This window comes from Solanum lycopersicum, chromosome 9, assembly GCF_036512215.1.
Source record: "Solanum lycopersicum chromosome 9, SLM_r2.1".
NCBI lineage: Eukaryota > Viridiplantae > Streptophyta > Magnoliopsida > Solanales > Solanaceae > Solanum > Solanum lycopersicum.
In genome coordinates, this window is record NC_090808.1 from 68,828,427 (window position 1) to 68,847,599 (window position 19,173).

A 19,173-nucleotide genomic window follows, 5' to 3' on the forward strand; every position below is an offset into this window, starting at 1 on the left:
TATGTATCAAATAATCCTTAGTGGATATGTGTATCCATGAAAAATAATGTAGCATTTTCATGCATATGAAATTCTATAATAATATGGTACTAACTCTTTTAATTTTACTTCTATCTTTCTAAGTGAATATCTGGTTGAAAATCTTATAAAAAATACTTTATCACGCTACTCGTAGAAAATTCTTAAAAGCTTAAAGCGCGCGTGTCATAAATATATATATATACATGTGTTCTTTAAAATATATATTCAACAAATTCTTCTAGTATAAAACTAGGAGTATTCAAATTCTAAAATGAATTAATAGATGAAAAATCTAATTTATAAGTGAAGGAGTATTGTCTCTATTCTTCTATCCACAAAAGTGAAAATTGTTATGTTTTGTGGTAATAAAAGGGAATTAATTTTGAAGGGTTAATAAAAGATTAAAATGGTGTTTGACAATAAAGAATAAGTTTCAAATGTTAGTATAATTAGCCACTAAGGCAATTTAAGACCATTGAAAAATCTTTATTTCAAAGATTGTGGAAATACTCCAAGAATATTATTTTCTTTTTGAGATGTTCTGATATAATTTTGAAATATTTGTTTGACAAATTAAACTTGGGGAAATTTTTGTTAAATATACACACTTCAATTCCTAGTGAATAATAAGTCTAGTCCAAATTTCTATATAAGTCACCTAATGTGATTTTAGATCCTTTGCCATGCTTATTTATATAAATGGATTTTTAATACTGCGTAGTTATTTCATGTTGAATGCCTTGAATCGGACCCGCTACAAACAGAAAGGACGGGGGCCCTTAATTATCTGTCAATTCTGTATGTTGGGCCCAAGCCTGTTAGGGCGTAGCTTAGCACTATATATAGACGCTATGGCAAACCCTATATTGTAATTCTGTTTTTGCCTCTCCATAATAAAACTGCTCCCTCTCTTCCCGTGGACGTAGCCAATTTATTGGTGAACCACGTAAATCTGTTGTCTTGTTTTTCGCGTTTATATTTTCTCGTATTATCTCAAATTCCGCACAACATTTCAAATATATATATATATGTTATAAACTTTGGATTTTCAAAAAAATATGAAAATTTTAAATACTGTCTTTCTTAAAGTAAATAGCTACGGTCTCGATATCTCATAAACTATTAGGATATTTACGAAGAAATGAAAACATTAAATAATGCTTTCCTCCCAAAGTGGAAGTGAAGTATCGAAGGATTGTGTGATGTTCATGGCGATCAAATACATCACAAGAAGGTCTAACATTATTTTCCGTTTTAAAAAGAAGCTATTTATTATCCTCGAATAATAAAATAAATTAATTAAAAGAGAGAATCAAGAAAATATATAAAATTTGTACTCAAAAATCACGATCCTCATAAATAAAATATCTCACTTCTTTATTTATTTCGCGATTACAGTTTATTTTTCATATTTTAATAAAAATACTTATTGCAAATAGGATTGTATGACTTGTTGGTATGACTTGTTGATAAAGACCTTATACAAATATAGTATCAACAAAAAGAGATATATTATCACTATTATCATAAATGAAAGTAGTTGATAGATATACATATAACACACATTAATCACTATAAATATAAGCGCCAACGTCAACAAGAAAATCACAAAACTCACAATATGTCTTCTTCATCTCAATATCACTTAGTATTTTGCTTTTTCCTACTTAGTTTTTCATCATTGGTCAATTCAGATGATTATTTTATTATTATAGTAACTAATGAAACTAAATATACAGTGTATACAAGTTGTTCGGTAGATGGAAAACCTAAATATGATACTCCAATGGAACCAGGAGAGTCTTATCAAATGGCACCACGCTATGATCCCAAAGGAAATAATACCGTTTCTTGTGAGATGAAATTACGCGATAAACACGGAGTTTTCATGTTGTTTGACTCGAATGATGACAAAACTTGTCATACTACTAATGAAGCTTGTGAGTGGAGTATACGTGAAGATGGATTATGCATGTTGATTGAAGATAATTGTGTGATATTCAAATGGGATACTCCTACTCATTACTCATTTAGAAATATTGCAAGTGAACCCGTTAAATATGGCAATAAATAGTGAATATACATCCATGAAAGATGTATCATTTTCATCCCTATGAATATTCTATGATAATATGATACTATATTTTTGCTTTTAACTGATTACGTGTCTGATGACGATTTATAATAATATTTTAATCTATCTATTAAACTAATAACTAATAAGTCAAATTATTATACTTTAAAATTGAATCGAATAGATCAATGTACAACCTGATTCACGAGTTAATTTATATATATCGTGTATATTCATCAATCGTAATAATATGCTTTGTGGATTATGAAAGATTGACAATCATCATATTTCTATCTTTATATTTCAATAGTGAAAGAATGACGAATAATTACCTCTTTTTACTATTAATAAGAAGAATAATGTAAGCATAAACAATACCGCATGTGGAAAAATGTTAGATATTGAGTTTAAGAAATTTGAATTGATATAATTAGTTGTACAATATTTTATATCATTAAATAATTTGTATTTGATTATAATATTTTAAAAAGTATTAAAACAAAATAATATAACAGTAAGTGTGTTTAATTTAGGTCAATAAACATAATACGTTAACCCTAATTAAATTTGTTTGACCATTAGTTGAACAAAAACTAATAGTTTTTTTTTTTATTAAGATGTGAAACTTTAACCATTGTAAAAAATAATATCCTTTCTCTTATTAAATTCCACTAAAATTTCCCCCTTTTAGCATAATTTATATCCTAATTTCCAAATAATTTATGTGAAAAAATTAATAAGTGTTCCAATAGTAAGTTCAATATTTTCTGTCATTCAAAATTTGGAGTCTGTACAGAATATAGATCGATAATATGAAAACTTTCAGAATAACACGTCAAATAAAAATTACTATAATAATTAGTTATCTATATAAGTTGAATTAAAACCCAAAAATTATGAACATAATATCTTGATATAGGTTAAATATTTATTGATACTATATATGTATATATATAATGTTGCATCTACATAAATTTGTGGATGTGTAAATCTTAAGATGGAATTTTTATGTTTGATGATTCATTTTTCCATTGGAAAAGAGAAAATCCACAAATATTTTCAAAAGGTTCTAAAAGTTTGCTGTGAGAATTAAAATTAATTTCCACACATATACTTAGACACTATAACAAATAAACAGTTTTAGCAACAATAATATAATTATCGCTACGAATACAATATTGTTTGTTTCTTACAAAATATCATTAACTCAATGATGTACACAAGAAACAAATACTTACTAAACATCATAAGTCAATTAAGCTTAGAAAAAACGAAAATGAATAGAATATCAACAAGTAAAATGTCTAAAATATCGCACGAATTAATCCAAACATCATAATTACTTTAAAAAAATCAAAATACATTAATCAAAACGATAAAATCCAAAAACTATAAAACCAACAATAACTTAAATACTATAATATAAAAAAAAAATGCAACTAGCCCATCATCCTAGAATTTGGCATCATCATCTTAGAATTACTTCCAAAATTCTTAGCCATATGAGGATTTTGTTTCATAAATTGTTTAAGCATATCTTGATTCTTAATCTCCTCACTTGATGGAAGTCCCATTTGTTTTTGTCTTTGATCAAACATCATTTTTTCAACTGCTGCTCTTGTTTCTGTGTCCAAATCAGACAATTTACTTGGTTCTGGCTCTACTTTTTGTGTGTCAATTTCTTCTCCACCTTTAAACAAACTTTTCCACCAATCACATTTGTTTTGTTTTGTTAAAAGAATTGATATCTCCTTTTGATCTTCTAAACTCCAATAACATTCATCAACTTTAACTCCCTTGAAATATTCACCATCTAATATGAGTGGTTGGTTTTTTAGTCCAACTTTGAGAGTATTGGCCTTGATTTCCACAATTATGAATCTTGATTTTGTACCTAAGGTAAATAAAATCGGAAATTTCGTTAGGGATATTCAGACACTTTTATTACATACGACAGTAATAAAAAATCAATTTAAAAGATAGTAATAGATTGTTACGATCAAAATTTAAACATGTGATCTGAAACATATTTTTAAATAAGCTATCTAAAACAATCCCTAGACGTACTAAAGAAATTCAAGGATACATATGTAGTCAGAGAAATTGATAATTTATTGTATATGATAATAGCAAAATCAACAATCCACGTAAAAGGATTTAAAAGGTACTAATGCATTGTCACGATCGAAATTTAAACAGATTTTTAAATAATCTATCTAAAGCAACCCTTAAACGTACTAAAGAGATTCAACAATTTATATATAGAAATTTATTATATATGACAATAACAAAATCAATAATCTATGTAAAAGAATTTAATAGGTACTAATACATTGTCACGATCGAAATTTAAATATGTGATCTGAAACGTATTTTTAAATAAGCTATCTAAAGCAATTCCTAAACGTATTGAAGGAATTCAACTATTTATATATAGTCATATATAGTCAAGAGAAATTTCTTTTCGCCTTATAAAACACTTAATAAATGAAATTATTATATACCTGGAGGAACTGGGACATTGATGGTAACTTCTTGAAGAGATTGTCCCCATGAATAATTCTCCATATCAAGTCCATTGGACTTATTTGGCTTAAGTTTCTCTTCTTTTGGGGTTGAAGATGAATTTTCTTCTTCTTTAAGGGCTAAAGTAGAAGAATTTTCTTGTTTTCAATAATCTCCATGCTTTGTTCTTGATTTTCTTCTTGATAATCTGAGAGAATTGCCATTATTGAAAAAAAAATATTAAACAATTTTTTATCACAAGTAGAAGAGAAAATTATGTGAATTGATGTGAGATTTGGGAGAATAATTGGGTGTATATATAGGGAAAAATAAAATTAAATCCGTTTTTGTTAAAGAATTAGAATCCTTAGTGTAGTGGGAAAATAAAGTCTTTAAAATTATTATTAACCGAATTAATTACCTTTTCTCCTAATTTTTATTTATTTATTTTTCTAGAATTTCGAATTAGTAAAAGGAAAGAAAAAGAAATATTTAGTGCGAATTAAATTTTATATTAAAAAAAGGTAAGTATTATATTTTTCATAGTAAACCGACTCAAGACTTCTTTTCCTAACTAATTAATTATTTAGGTAACTTTTATTTTTATTTTTATGTTACTTGTTAATCAAACGAGGGATGCAGTGAGATAAATAAAATTAATTTATTTTTTATATTGTTCGAGTCTTAAATGTTTAAAATATTCTCGTTAGATAATGATTTCCCTTAAATATATCTTAACCAAATAAAATTACTCTACTTTTTAATTATAAGATTCAGTTGAAGTCCTAAATATATAAATATTCCCATTAGATGATGGTTAATTTTCCTTAAATATGTCTTATAGGAAATAGGATTATTCAGTTTCTAAATACGAATATTAAATATTGAGCGAAAAAAATAATTAATAATGATAAATAGGAAAAATTATGTATTATTTCCACAATGTTTGACTCATTTAATTAATGGGAAAGAATTAGAAATGAGGGGCGAGACCTTTTTTCTTCTCGTTTAACGTTCGATTTTTATATTAAAATTTCTATTGATTTGAATTTGCGTGACATTAAATTTTTTTTAAAATATGATATATAATTAAGAATTAAAAAATTATATTTTTTAGGGTATAATTCAATCAATAACGAGTCTCACGGTATGTTAGTTGTTATTAACACTCAGATTTCCTTTTCTTTCTCTAATAATTTACTATAAATACACTGTTTTGTTTTTTAAATTTTAATTAACACACCAATTCACTAATTTTTTCCTATTTTAATTTACTAAAAAAATGGCAATTCTTTCAGACTATACTGAAGGTGAAAATCAATCACAAGCCAAAAAGGTTGTTGAAGAAGAAATTAAAAAAAATGAAAATCAAGAATCAATTAACACTTCTTCTTCTTCTTTAGATGAAAAAAAAGAAGAAAATAAAAAATTAAAGCCAAATCAATTTAATGGTCTTGATATGGAAAATTATACATGGGGACAAACTCTTCAAGATGTTACTATTAATGTCACAGTGCCACTTGGCACAAAATCAAGTTTTTTAGCTGTGGATATCAAGAACAATTCCATCAAAGTTGGACTCAAGAATCAACCACCAATTGTTGAAGGTATGTAATTAAATAATTTTGTTCTATATATATAAATATCGAAGCAGATTCAGAATTTAACATTTATTGAAAACGATATATGTTTAAGATATCGTATCAAAATAATGGGATCAGATGAATTCACAACTTTTTATAAACTAGATCTGCTATAAGATAACATGAAATAAAATTGTCACACTTTCTAAAATACAGATGAGTTTTGAATCACAACTAACCAGTCAAATTTACTATATCAAAAAGCGTATACATAAATTATACAAAGTTATACGAACATTATACATATGTTGTTTATTTTTAGTTTAAACAGATAGTTGAGTCGGTATTTTGATTGATTTTTTTTCACATATATATGTTTGTACTTCCTGTCAAGTTAAACTAGTATATGCTTTAGACACATTTACTTGCAACTTGCAATAATTTTGTATTTCTCAAAACAATATACGAGTAATATCTCTTACTTTGTATTTCTCGAAACAATATACGAGTAATATTTCTTTAAAGACCGGTTTATTTTGGTAACAAGGTGAACTATTGGAGGCTGTGAAAGGTGATGAATGTTTTTGGAGTTTAGAAGACAAAAAGCAAGTAACAATTCTCATGACTAAAAGGAATCAATCTGATTGGTGGAAAAGTTTGTTCAAAAATGGGCCTGAAATTGACACACAAAAAGCTGAGCCAGAGCCCAGTAGGCTATCCGAATTGGACTTAGAAACAAGATCAGCAGTTGAAAAAATGATGTTTGATCAAAAACAAAAGCAAAAAGGGTTACCAACAAGTGATGAGATACAAAATCAAGATCAAATCAAGAAGATTATGGAAGAAAATCCTGAGATTGCTAAACATTTTGCTAATTCACCTGCTAATGCTAATGGTAAAGGTGGAATGTCTAATATTAGGATGATGTCAAGTGGCGGCGGAATGATGCGTTAAGTGAAAACTTGATGACAAGTCGAACTATTTACAGGTCTTGTTTTTACTGTTATATCAGAAGTTACTTTATGTTTTAGTTCTTTCTTGTTGTATTGTTTTTCGAGTTTGTGGGATTTGAATTATGTTAGCAAGCAATTTTCCTAGTTTTAATTGTTGAAACATGATATATAATCACAATGTACGAGTTTGCAAGTGATTTATTTGTTGAAAATGAGTCGAACCATTAATATGTCTTGTTTTTATTGTTACATCAAGAGTTACTTTATGTTTAAGTTCTTTCTTTTTCTATTTTTTTTTCGAGTTCTTATGATCCCAAATGTTTGGAAGAAATTTTCCTAGTTTTAATTGTTAAAACATGATATATTTATAATGTGTGTTGACAAGCAATTTATTTGTTGGAATTGAACCAATCCACTTACATGTTTCGATTTTACTTTCATATCAAAAGTTAATTAAATCACGTATTGCTTGACATAAATATAAATTGTGAATTTATTTATCTTTAATCGATTCCTTGTCACGATTTGATAAGCCTATACTAAACTATACTATTCTTTTTTTTTTCTTCATGTCTATGTTTTTTACTATTGATTTTGGGGGCGGTCTAATTAGAATTAAACATTTCTTATTCATTTTTCAATAATCAATATGTAATTAACTATTGATATTAAATTGAAAAAACAATAAATCAACTCATCATGCCTTGAGATAAGTTTAAACTTATACTTTATTTCCATAATGTAATCGATGATATACGTAAAAAGTCCGAAAATAAATTACTTACAAGACTTCTTTTTCTTGTCTTAACATGATTTTATTAATTCAGAATTTGCAGCTTTAATTAATAATAAAAAAAAGTGAACATCAAATTCAGTTATAAAAAATTCCCAGCCACCAAAAAGTAGTAATTGTTAAAAAAATAAAAATTTAGAAGATCAATATTAATAAAAATAAAATACTATAAGGGCAATAAAGTCATTTCACTATGTGATTCCTCTTCAGCTCCTTGGAATCTTTTGTAAACTGATCTCTGCTCATTGAACAGTAAAGAAAGAAATGATTTTGACACAGTTGAACTACTAACTGCAGAAATCAATCCCCACAATCAAAACCTTAAAAACTCAATTTCCCTTCATATTTCTCCACAAAAAGATTTCCCCTCTATCACACTACTTTACTTTTCCCAATTCAAGAAACCTATTATTGGTTTAAAGGTCAGTTGTTTTGATATATATATGGTCTATAACAATGTTCTTTCTTGATTTTGTATGGGTATTTGCTAAAAAGTTGTGATTTTGGGTATACCCTTTAGCTTTTCTTGGACAAATTTTGAGTTGTTTGTAGTGTTGATTGATTTTATTTGGATTTGTGGTAAAGAGCTGAAATTTGGGTTTTGGGTATTTGAGTTGTTGTGTATGTGATGCTTGAGCTGCTTAGAGTTTGTTGATTTGAGTAGTGGAGTTAGTTTTATTTGATGAAAGTATGTTGGTTGAGAAAATGAGTGATTTTTAGTATACCCATTAGCTAATCTTGGACAAATTTTGAGTTATTTGAAGTATTGATTGATTTTATTTGAGTTTGTGTAAAGAGCTGAAAATTTGGGGTTTTGGGTGTTTGAGTTGTTGTGTATCTGATTCTTGAGCTGCTTGAAGTTTGTTGATTTGAGTTGAGTAGTGGAGTTAGCTTTGTTTGATGATGCCACTACCAAGAAGGAAAAAGTTTGTTGGTTGAGAAAAGGAGTGATCTTTGGTATTCCCTTTAGTTTTTCTTGGAAATTTGGGTTATTTGTAGTGTTGATTGATATTTGTTGGATTTGTGGTAAAGAGCTGAAATTTGGGTTTTTGGGTATTTGAGCTGTTGTGTATGTGATTCTTGAGCTGCTTAAACTTTGTTGATTTTGAGTAGTGGAGTGTAGTTGTATTTGATGATGCCACAACCTAGAAGAAAAAAGTGGACTGAGGCAGAAGAAAGAACTCTGATTGATAAGTATGGTGAGATGTTATGTGATGGGACTTTAGCTAAAATGAAAACTAGGGAAAAGAAGTATAGACCTATAGCTTTACATGTGAATTCTGTGCACAATGTTCGTGATCCGATCACGTATCCATGGCAATGGACTTGGAAGGATGTGTCTACTAAAGTGCAGAACATGAGGCATCAGTATACACTGGTGAAGCAGAAGATTAAGAAGCCAAACTCTGGGGAGGAGTCGGGTGCTGGGGAGGAGTTCGATTGGATGGAGGGGCTGACTCATTGGTCGAACTTTTTAAGGTATAAAGAAGTGTTTGGGGATGTCAATACACTTGTCTTCAATTGTAGCGACTCCATGGCTGTTGTAGGAGATGGAAATGAAAATAGTGGGGGATTTGATGGGAGTGGTAATGGTATGGGGATTGATCAATTTGGGCATCTAGGTCATGCTGGGGACGGTGATTTTAATGGAGTTATTAATGGGATTGATCATGGTGTTACAGGTATGGAGTTTGATTATGATGGAGAAGAAGGAGAGGAGAATTTCAATGGTAGTATCAGGAGGAATAATCATTTGAAGGAAGATGCGGATAGTGGATTTGTTTACGAAGACATCGAGCCAACTGGATCTGATACGAGAAAAAAGAAGAAACTAAAAGGGGTGGAGAAGAGGGCATGGGGTTTTCTTGCAGCACAGTTGGCACAGTTAAAGGAAATGGAAGCTCGGTTTGAGCAGCGTGAGGCTGAGAGGGAGCGGGAGCGGCAGAGGAGAGAACATCTTAGAATAGAACTTGAACAAGAACGTGAGAGAAAATGGGAAGAAAGAGAAAGAGAGAGGGAGGAAAGGGAGAAAGCAAGGGAGAAGCTGCAGAGACAGAGAATTCAAGAATGGGAAGCAATGGAGAAGGAAAGCGAGGAGAGAGAGAGGAGGAGACGAGAGGAACAGCTTATATTTGAGAGAGAACGTGAAGAAAGAATGCACAAGAGGAGGTCAGATTGGAAGAAGAGGATTGACGAGACGGTAGGTCAGCATCGAGTTGAAATGAGCCAGGTCCAGACTCGGATACTTCACGAACAACAAAATCTTACTAGTCAGCTTCTTGGAATTTTTTCTCAGTGGACTGGTCATCCAACGGGGCTTTCTGATCACACAGGAGCTAGCAACCATTATCTTTCACAAATGATGCAAAATTTGCACCATGTCAATGGTATGGTTCATGGTGATGCAAGGGTTGTAGATGATGCTCAAGAAGACCAATTTATCGTTGATGGATAAATAAAAGCAAGCTCCTTTTAGTATTTACATCGATCACCTGAATAGGGAAGGTGCATGTACCTTGCAAGGCATGAACAAGTGTAAAGGTCAGTAACTTGTAATTGTATTATTTGATATTAGGTTTCTACTCAGTGCTTATGTATTTGAATAATGTTTCTTATATCCCCTTTTTAATGTAGCCAATATAGAATGTAGAGTTCTTGGCCTTTTAAGTTTTTATGTCGCCATTGTTCAATAAAATATTTTGATATATTTATATAATACCATCATTTTTTAGTGAACTTTCTTATTTGGTTGTTGTTGTTGACTGGTTCACAAGTAGAATGTAGTGTGCATTTCCAGCACTACCCTTGGTTCCGAAAGTGTCTCTACACGTCTATTTAGGTGGTAGCTTTATCTGTTTTTTCTGATTAGTGGAACATATGTTATCTTGACGAGAACTCCATATTTATCACATTTTCTATGAAATCTCTGAATGTACTCCTTAGTTATCACCAAATGGCTCTTAGGCCAAAAATGATGTCAAAAGATGAAACTAAACAACTATTTTAGATAATCACTAATTACCAAGTGAGGTCCATCAAAATCTCGCATTGAAATAGGATTAAAATGTTTGGTCTTGCACCAAAAATATATGCTGGTGATCCAAGACTTGAAGAGTTTAACATTCATTTCTGTCGTCATATTATAAGTTTATGCTCTTATTTCCAGGCTATTACCATAAAAATTGACAATACATGTTGAATTGCACTTAGAACCTATGTGTTGGAAATCTTCTAGAATACCGCAGTGTGTGCTGGATCATCCAAAAGTAGTCATTTTTGGAGAATCCGACACGGATGTGGCAGCAATTCTGAAGAATCTGAGCAACAGAACTCACAAGTATCAATTTGATGTCTTCAAGATTCCACATGACATACACAACTCATAATGCATTAAAATGATCAAAGTAAATTATCTTTAAAACATTAGTTTACTTATCTATTATAAATACAACAATAACTTGAACCAACCAACTGTACAAAGTAACAAGAGAATCTCGATACAGGCAATGACCTGTATACACAAGGAAATGCTAGTCTAGAACAACAAAATTTCAGTTCTTTTCTCATATAATTTGTATATATAGTTCGAAGAAGCATGTCAATTGGATATTGGTTTCCACACTGTTAAATCTTTCGAAAGCCAAAATAACAATAAGAATGATATAGAAATGTCCTCTTAGTATAGCATTGGCTTCAACAAATACCATCACACCTCATTTTTGCTTTCTGTTTTATCCAATGAGAAATGCTTCTATCTTCCTTCTTCATGAGTATCTCCATCTTCCCTGTGCTCTCGTGATGATGCAATTACCAATCAAAACCCTACACCATTTGCTTCAAACCTCAACTGTAACTTTTGTGGTTTTACTTTCTTGCTTACAATCCATATCTGTTGTTGGAACGATAACAGGTAATGGTATGGATGGATTGTTCCCCATGTCCTTTGTTTTGTGAAGGAGAAAAGTACCACAGAGGATAGTTACAAAACCACATAACTCTGTAATTATCTGTGTCGCATTCTGATGAACATAGTCCTGAATCCCAAAACATATAACCAAATTAGAGAAGTGTGGAGTTACAACATTCCGATCAAATGAAAACACGAGAACAATACAGTATATACTCATTAGGAAATAGATAAGCTGATGATTCAATTAGAGTTCATCTTCCTAACATTTTGATCACAATAAAGTTGCATGGACTCTTCACTTTCAATGAGGCACCCGTGTCAGATTCTTCAAAAACACACTACTTTTGGAGAATCCGACATGCACCCGTTGACATTTTTGAAGAGTCTTAAGCAACATAGCAAATCCTTTGTCATGCTTCTTGAAAAGTAATCTAACTTTGTTTTCTCTCAAACATCATTTGTTTCCCTTTATCCAGTTATCCTCAGTAATGTTTCATTACTGCAACTACAAATGACCAATCCATGTGAACTCGAAGAAATGAAAACTGATAAAACTAGAAATTCTGAATAGACATAACCACAAAACTTAATGTTGAATCACCTTAAACATTATCATGCTTGCAAGAATGGTCAGTGTTGTAAACATGACATAGTATATCGGGGAAACCACAGCAGTGTTAAATGTGTCAAGTGCCTGCAGAACATACAATAGTCATGTTAACATTTATATTTGCAAAAAAAAACAAGTATCAAGTAAGATGAGAAGACATAAATTTGAGATTGAGACGTAGTTGATCAATTGATATGGTTTAGAGAAATTATGTAAAAATGGCACTAGATGAGAGGTCTGACTAACTTATCCAAACCAAATCAACATATCAGAAAACCAATTTTACTTGGAATACTAAAATTATAAGGGAAGGCAATGTGAGTACCTTGTTCAAATAATTCAGCTGCAAAAGGCAAAAGATGAGGACAAGCACTATAAAAACCCATGTCTCAAAATACTTGAATTGATTTTGCCCTCCAATTGTGAGCTTTATAGCAATTCCTATTGCTTTGACACCCATAACCTGAATAACCACAAGAAAACAACCTTGAGATAAGATGTATGAAATGTACACATGGAGCAGTGGACTACTACAGTACATGAAAGAGAATAACAGACCGTGAGAGAACCCGCAAGTGAACAGATCCCGATGTAGACAACCAAATAAGACTGCCCAAAACGAGGCACATACCGGACAATAAGGATAAGTATCAGCACCAAAACTGTGAAAGTGTAGGCGAGGAAACCTGTTCTTGTCAAAAACCTTTTGGTTAGTTAACGTAAACAAAGCATGTTGGAAAATAGCTTCTGGTTTGTAATTTGTAAATCCATCACTTCACTATACTTATTTGCAGAAGATTTGTTTGTTATGTTAGTGTTCAGATAGGTAAATCTAGAGTTAGAAAGTCGATGGGTTCAAAATGGTGTGGTCTTGTTAGATCTATACGTTTTTTCGAAAAGATTTCATATGTATACATAAATTAAAAATGACGACATTTGGTAGAAAGTGCAATTAGCACTGATTGAGCATAAAATGAGAGAAGGTCCTTGTCCTACATCGACCTGCATATGCATCAGGCCTGTAGGTGTGAAATTATGGTGAGTGAAGGTGTTAAAAGAAGACGAGTTGTTGGGATAGATGCGATGGAAGAAGAAGATCCATATAACTGGTATCTACTAATGGAATAGGATTCAGTTTTGTTAGAGAGCTTCTAATATTATAAATTTTACTATTATTATTCATATATTTAACTCATTTTACCCTTTAATTTTATTTGGTATGCTGATGACATTAGTGAACTTATATGGAGAAGTGAGGATTCATATAGTCGACCCAATTTGTTTAGGATTGAGGTGTAGTAGTACATAGTGTTGTAGTCCAAACCAAAAGTGACCGGTTCAATTGAACCGGCAGAACCCGTCCTAGACTCGCCTCTGCGAATAATGGAAGAATGTAACTGGCAATCAACTTGAATATACCTGGCGCTGTTGCTAGGTACCAAACATCCTTGACAGATTGAATACTCTTCTCTAATGGGGCATGTAAGACGATAGTGACGGATCCAACCACGCAGAGGAGACAACCAACTATACCAAACATATGCAACCTCTCCTTCAAAATAAAATGGGCTAACACTGCACTGCACATGAAAGTTATATCAGTATTGAAATATAGAGTTATGTGTTCGGACTCTTCATACATGTTGCTGGATCCTTTAAAATTAGTGTATTTTGGAGGATCTAACACAGGTGCGGCAGCAGGATGAGCTTGTTTGATTAACATCTCTACACAATGATGCTACATAACGACGTACCTGACAATCATACTTAAAGCCCCTAAAGGTGTCACAAGTACTGCTGGGGCATATGCATAAGCTGCAAAGTTAGCTCCCTCTCCAACAATCACTACAAGAAGTTGGAAGAATAGCGTTAAATAAAACCATCAGTATTTCACAGATAAGTTCATATATCAGACTCTTTAAGACAACTTATCCATGAGTTTTTTCATGATATTCTGTGTTTTTTCTTCTTCCTAAGGCATGTTTCATAATACATGTAGGTTTTCTCAGACATACAACAACTACAGTGTAATCCCGAGCAAGTTGGAATTGGCTATCCGTTCAATGTATTCATGCTAATAGTTGTAAGAATGAGTTATATGACTCTTACTAGATAACATTCCAGCCCACCAACAAGGTTCCAACAAGTAGGAATGGCCTCCTGAACCTGTTCAACATTCAACATAATTGGTAAGTCATAATAACAGGGCAAATTTGCCTGACCTCAGCAACCAAAAGAAGCCTGCAGTGTAGTATTCTAGTTAAACTACCTTTGAATGTCTAGTACCAGACTTATAATAGTATTTTGGTAGAATGTCTGCGTGTATATTTAGTTGGGTGAATGGACTGGTGATCTGCTTATAGACTTGGGGAATCTTCCCCTCGACCCCTCACGAGCTAGCTTTTGGGGTTGCATATCATTGTCCAGCTAACCAAACTAAACTATATGTATTTAAACCATATATGAAGTATACCTTATGGGAAATTTGAAGGAATGAAGGTTATTACTAGTATGTTAAACTCATGCTTATGTAACTTTGAGCATTAACACATAAAAAGGGGCAGCGCGGTGCACTATATTCTCCGGCTATAACTAGGGACATTGAACTTGCATTTTTGCGAGAGACTATTTAAATGGCTAGAGACAAAGGCACGTTGCCATAATGGACATAAATTAACGACTATATACAAAGTTAGCCATGTGTCACGATTCTCTGAATACAAAAGTCTGGTATTTAAGGGGAGAAAGATGCAAGCCTATTATTCATCGAGTTTTTGAATCATAGCGCGAGAAAAAGAATAAACCTGCTCTTTTTCCATTTGCACCAGCCTTCTTTAGACCTTGTTTTTTAATAACAAAGCTGGAACCAATAAAAATACTGGATGATATTGCTAATATAACTCCATGAACATTATTAGATACCCCCTCCATTTAATTAAAAATGGAGAGGAATAATAATAAGATAATAATTCTTGATATTCAAAAGCCAATTCTTTCCAACAAATAAAAAAAAACCTGCATATCAAAAAACCAAATTAATAATTACTTACAAGAAAAGTAATTACAAAGCACTAAAAAAAAAAAAGAAGAACTCAAACCTTATTCTTGATAAATATCCAAGAAAATATAAAATTTGGTAAATTTATGATAAAGAATGGATTCTTTTAAGTTATATTGCTAAAATATATCCTTTTCAATATTTTTCAACTTTTCTTTGATGAGTTTATTTTGTTTGTAAGAAATTATGAAAAAGGAAAAATGTTTCTTTTGCGTTTTTCCGCTCTCTTTCTCTCTCCTCTTTCTGCATAAAATTGCAGAAACGAGAAGAGAAAGAGAGGGAAGAAAGAAAAAAAAAAGAGATGATATCTTTTTTGCTTAGAGAAAAAAATTAATTAGTCATTTTATGTGAATTTTAGAAGAATTTCGAAAAAAAATTGCTTCAAGTTAACATTAGCCACTTATTTGATCGATTTTGCTCCTATAATATTGCATGTGTTTTTTGTCACCTTCAATTTTAGAAGAAATAAATTTAAAATTCCCCTATATAAAGGATTAAGGATTATTTATATTTCTAATTTGTAGATTTCTATAGATGTATAGTTCATTCAAATTTAAATTCATAGTTAAAATAAAAAAGTTTTTGACTCTAACTAACACACTTTGTTTGAATGGGTTTGTGAATTGCCTTGTAATTTATCATATCATAACATATTATGTTTATATTGTATCATACGATATTATTTTAAAAAATATAACGTTTGATAAATTGTATCATTTCTTGTCATCACATAATATTATATACTCATAATTTGAATGATCAATCTATAAGAAAACGAAAGATATGAGATAAATTTATTATGAAAAATGTGATCACACAACATTGGTATATAAAAATATATCACAATTAGTAACAATCAAAACGAACATAATATTTGTTCTACCAAACAATGATAATAATCATCCAAACAAGATATAATTACGTACCACATAAATCGAGAAAAAATGAGTAGTTTTTTTTAACTATCAAACAAAGAATTCATATTAATTAAACTAATTAGCTATAACTATACTTAATAGTCCATTAAACATCAACTTTTGTAATTAGTAAAACTAATTAGACTAGATTAGAATTTAAACAGTTAGTTTTTTTTTTCTGGTCTAATCAGTCATCACACTCTACCAGCCGCACGCCGCCGCCGCCGCGGCGTCTCCAAGTAAAGTCGAAGTAGAATCATCAACAATGAAACGCCGAACTCTACCTGAGTCGGCCATCGGTAATCGAAATCTTGTACTCCAAGAGAAATAGAAAGTGAGCAGAGTCCGTACAAAATCCCCAAATCAGTACTAACGGCCCTCGTCCACACGATCATCAGCGAACAGAAAAAGCCTATGGCAGTGGCGGAGACAGAGTGGAATGCAGATAATCGAGGAATGTTGAGATATTCTTCCTTCAGAAGCTCGAGTATAATCGGAGAGACCATCAGTCCTATTCCGTCGAAGGCGGAAGTAAAGCGAGGCATAGTCATCACTGCCGGAAAAGGATTTCTATCGCGAAGGACCGATATGAGTCCGGTTAGAAGTAGCGGCATTGCTACGGTAGAAACGAACCACAACGCATGGATGCGAATAACAGCCATGGCTAGGAGAAAGAAAACCAACGCGAAAAACGACCAGATCTTTTGCTCTGTTCTCATTTTCTGCTAGTGTTTAGAGAAATAGAAGGGAGTAGAAATGTGATCGGAACTAAGCGAACTCTCAAAACTCCGTCGGCGCAGCTCCGGCCTCTTCCCGGTTGCCGATTGCGCGGCGCCGATTGAGGAAGAAGGGATTGCTTTGCTTATTGAGACTGGGACCCCCAATTCCTGTGCCGATTATGCCCATGAAGTAAAACAGTGCCCGTGTTTTTCCTAATTTACCCTCTAGTTTTATTTTATTTTTATATAACTAGAGTTAGTAAAAATTAAATCAATGATGAAACTGAATAGAAAAAAATGTTATTAATTATATGTATAGTGACAGAGTTAGAATTTTGATCAAGGAATATCAAAATATAAAGTAAGAAAATTAAAATATAAAGAAGCAAAAATTATATATATATATATATATCTTAATTTCCGACGAATATACCCCTCAAGTGTACTTGGGTATATGTGGATATATCCACCGCAGCTTGTACAGTTCTTTACATGTTAGCTATTATTCTTTCATCTTTATGAATTTTCTAATTGTATTATTATCTTGTTCGCATCAAATTATTAGAAAAGTCACACATTTATAATATGAGTTGGTTAAGAGCTCGTTTAGGAAGACTTAAAAAAAACAGTTTTTAAGTCAAAAAAATAAAATAAATTGAAATAACTTATTTTAACTCTTTTTTTTAATTTTGTCAAACACATCTTAACGTATTTTAAGTTATTTTTTATATTTGTCAAAAAAAATTTAGAAATTAAAAAAACTGCCTTAAATTAAATTTGATCAACCTTTAAGCCAACTCAAATTAACTCTATATTTCATTATTAATTTACACATTTAAAATCAAATTGATAAATCAATGTATACGTCGAATCAAACCGACTAAAAATTAGGTGTTGGTTGGTGGACTAGTGCGGTACTCACTACTGAGTGTGTCTTCCACTATAAAAATAAAATAATTTTTTTTTTAAAAAAAAAAACACGATAAAAAGTAGTAGAAATAATAGAACCAAATGTACCAATCCACACACAAAAAAAAAAATGGAAGCTCCAAATTTCACAAAATTGTTCTATTTCTTGACATTTTTTGTTACCATTTTATTTATAATTACATGTGTTAATACCCAATCCCAATGCAATGATACAATAGCTAAGTGTAATGATGAAGATATGGAGTTTTTAATGGAATCTGAAATTAGCAAAAGATTTCTTGCAGAAAGAAAAAAATATATATCTCCTGGTGCTCTGAAAAGAGATCAACCGGTTTGTAACGGCGGCGGAAGCGGCCAACCGTATTCGCGGAGCTGCCTTCCGCCGCCGTCAAATCCGTATAATAGAGGTTGTTCTAAGTATTATCGATGTAGAGGTGATCAATAGTGAATGAGCATATGAATTTTATGTTTTTCATTTGTGTCTAATTATTATGATGTTATATTGTTGTGTTTTTTTGAATGAATTTTGCTTTTTTTTTTGGTGTTATTTGGATCAGTTCTCGATTTGTACGTGTTATTTTTGTGTATGGAGTATATTAATTTTTTTTGTATCGTTTCAATTTTATTATATGTTCCTGAATTGATGTTTCGATGGCTAGATCATGCATCTTCAAACGACCCCTTTGGACTAAGGTTGAAATTGCACTTTCAGAATAAAAATCACTCGTATTTTGCTAGTGTTTGACCATAAATTTTTAAATATTTTTGGCAAATATTATTTAAGTGAAAAATTTGGGTGAAATTCCACTATGCGTTTGACTATAAAATTTAGGAAGTATATTTCACTTTTTTAGAAAAATATGATTTATACACTCATAAGTGTTAAAAACTATTAAAACTAACTATAAAAATTTGTATTACAAGTCAATTGGATGGTAATTTGAAGTGAGTGCAACAAGCATCATTCCATACATCGTGACGTAGACAAAGCATGTAACTTTGTGGTTCCATACATCATGACGTAGACAAAGCATGTGACTTTGTGGTTCCATACATCGTGACGTAGACAAAACATGTGACTTTGTGGTTTCATATATCAT

At 31.2% G+C, this 19,173-nt stretch overlaps 4 protein-coding genes across 4 annotated transcripts; 2 read left to right on the forward strand and 2 right to left on the reverse strand.

The window, feature by feature from the left end:
* Positions 1-3,375: 3,375 nt before the first annotated feature.
* Positions 3,376-4,765, reverse strand: LOC101247962 (protein BOBBER 2-like; the record flags this gene model as incomplete). The annotated part of the gene is made up of 2 exons (XM_019215592.2): positions 3,376-3,989; positions 4,600-4,765. Coding segments are annotated over 2 exons (621 nt in total), but the record flags the coding sequence as incomplete, so codon positions are not given.
* A 1,061-nt stretch (positions 4,766-5,826) lies between these two features.
* On the forward strand, positions 5,827-7,407 carry LOC101248240 (protein BOBBER 1-like). The gene is made up of 2 exons (XM_019215629.3): positions 5,827-6,207; positions 6,731-7,407. The coding sequence occupies exons 1-2, from the start codon at positions 5,883-5,885 to the stop codon at positions 7,135-7,137; spliced, it is 732 nt and encodes a 243-aa protein (XP_019071174.1). The 5' UTR covers positions 5,827-5,882; the 3' UTR covers positions 7,138-7,407.
* A 4,114-nt stretch (positions 7,408-11,521) lies between these two features.
* On the reverse strand, positions 11,522-15,682 carry LOC101244616 (probable magnesium transporter NIPA2). The gene is made up of 9 exons (XM_004247826.5): positions 15,548-15,682; positions 15,254-15,464; positions 14,559-14,615; positions 14,204-14,294; positions 13,869-14,029; positions 13,008-13,135; positions 12,775-12,912; positions 12,441-12,533; positions 11,522-11,963 (listed from the first exon to the last, which is right to left on the reverse strand). The coding sequence occupies exons 2-9, from the start codon at positions 15,378-15,380 to the stop codon at positions 11,766-11,768; spliced, it is 993 nt and encodes a 330-aa protein (XP_004247874.1). The 5' UTR covers positions 15,381-15,464; positions 15,548-15,682; the 3' UTR covers positions 11,522-11,765.
* Positions 15,683-18,122: 2,440 nt separating this feature from the next.
* LOC104649416 (protein RALF-like 32) lies at positions 18,123-18,620 on the forward strand. The gene has a single exon (XM_010328556.4). The coding sequence runs from the start codon at positions 18,183-18,185 to the stop codon at positions 18,516-18,518; it is 336 nt and encodes a 111-aa protein (XP_010326858.1). The 5' UTR covers positions 18,123-18,182; the 3' UTR covers positions 18,519-18,620.
* The last annotated feature ends 553 nt before the right edge of the window (positions 18,621-19,173 follow it).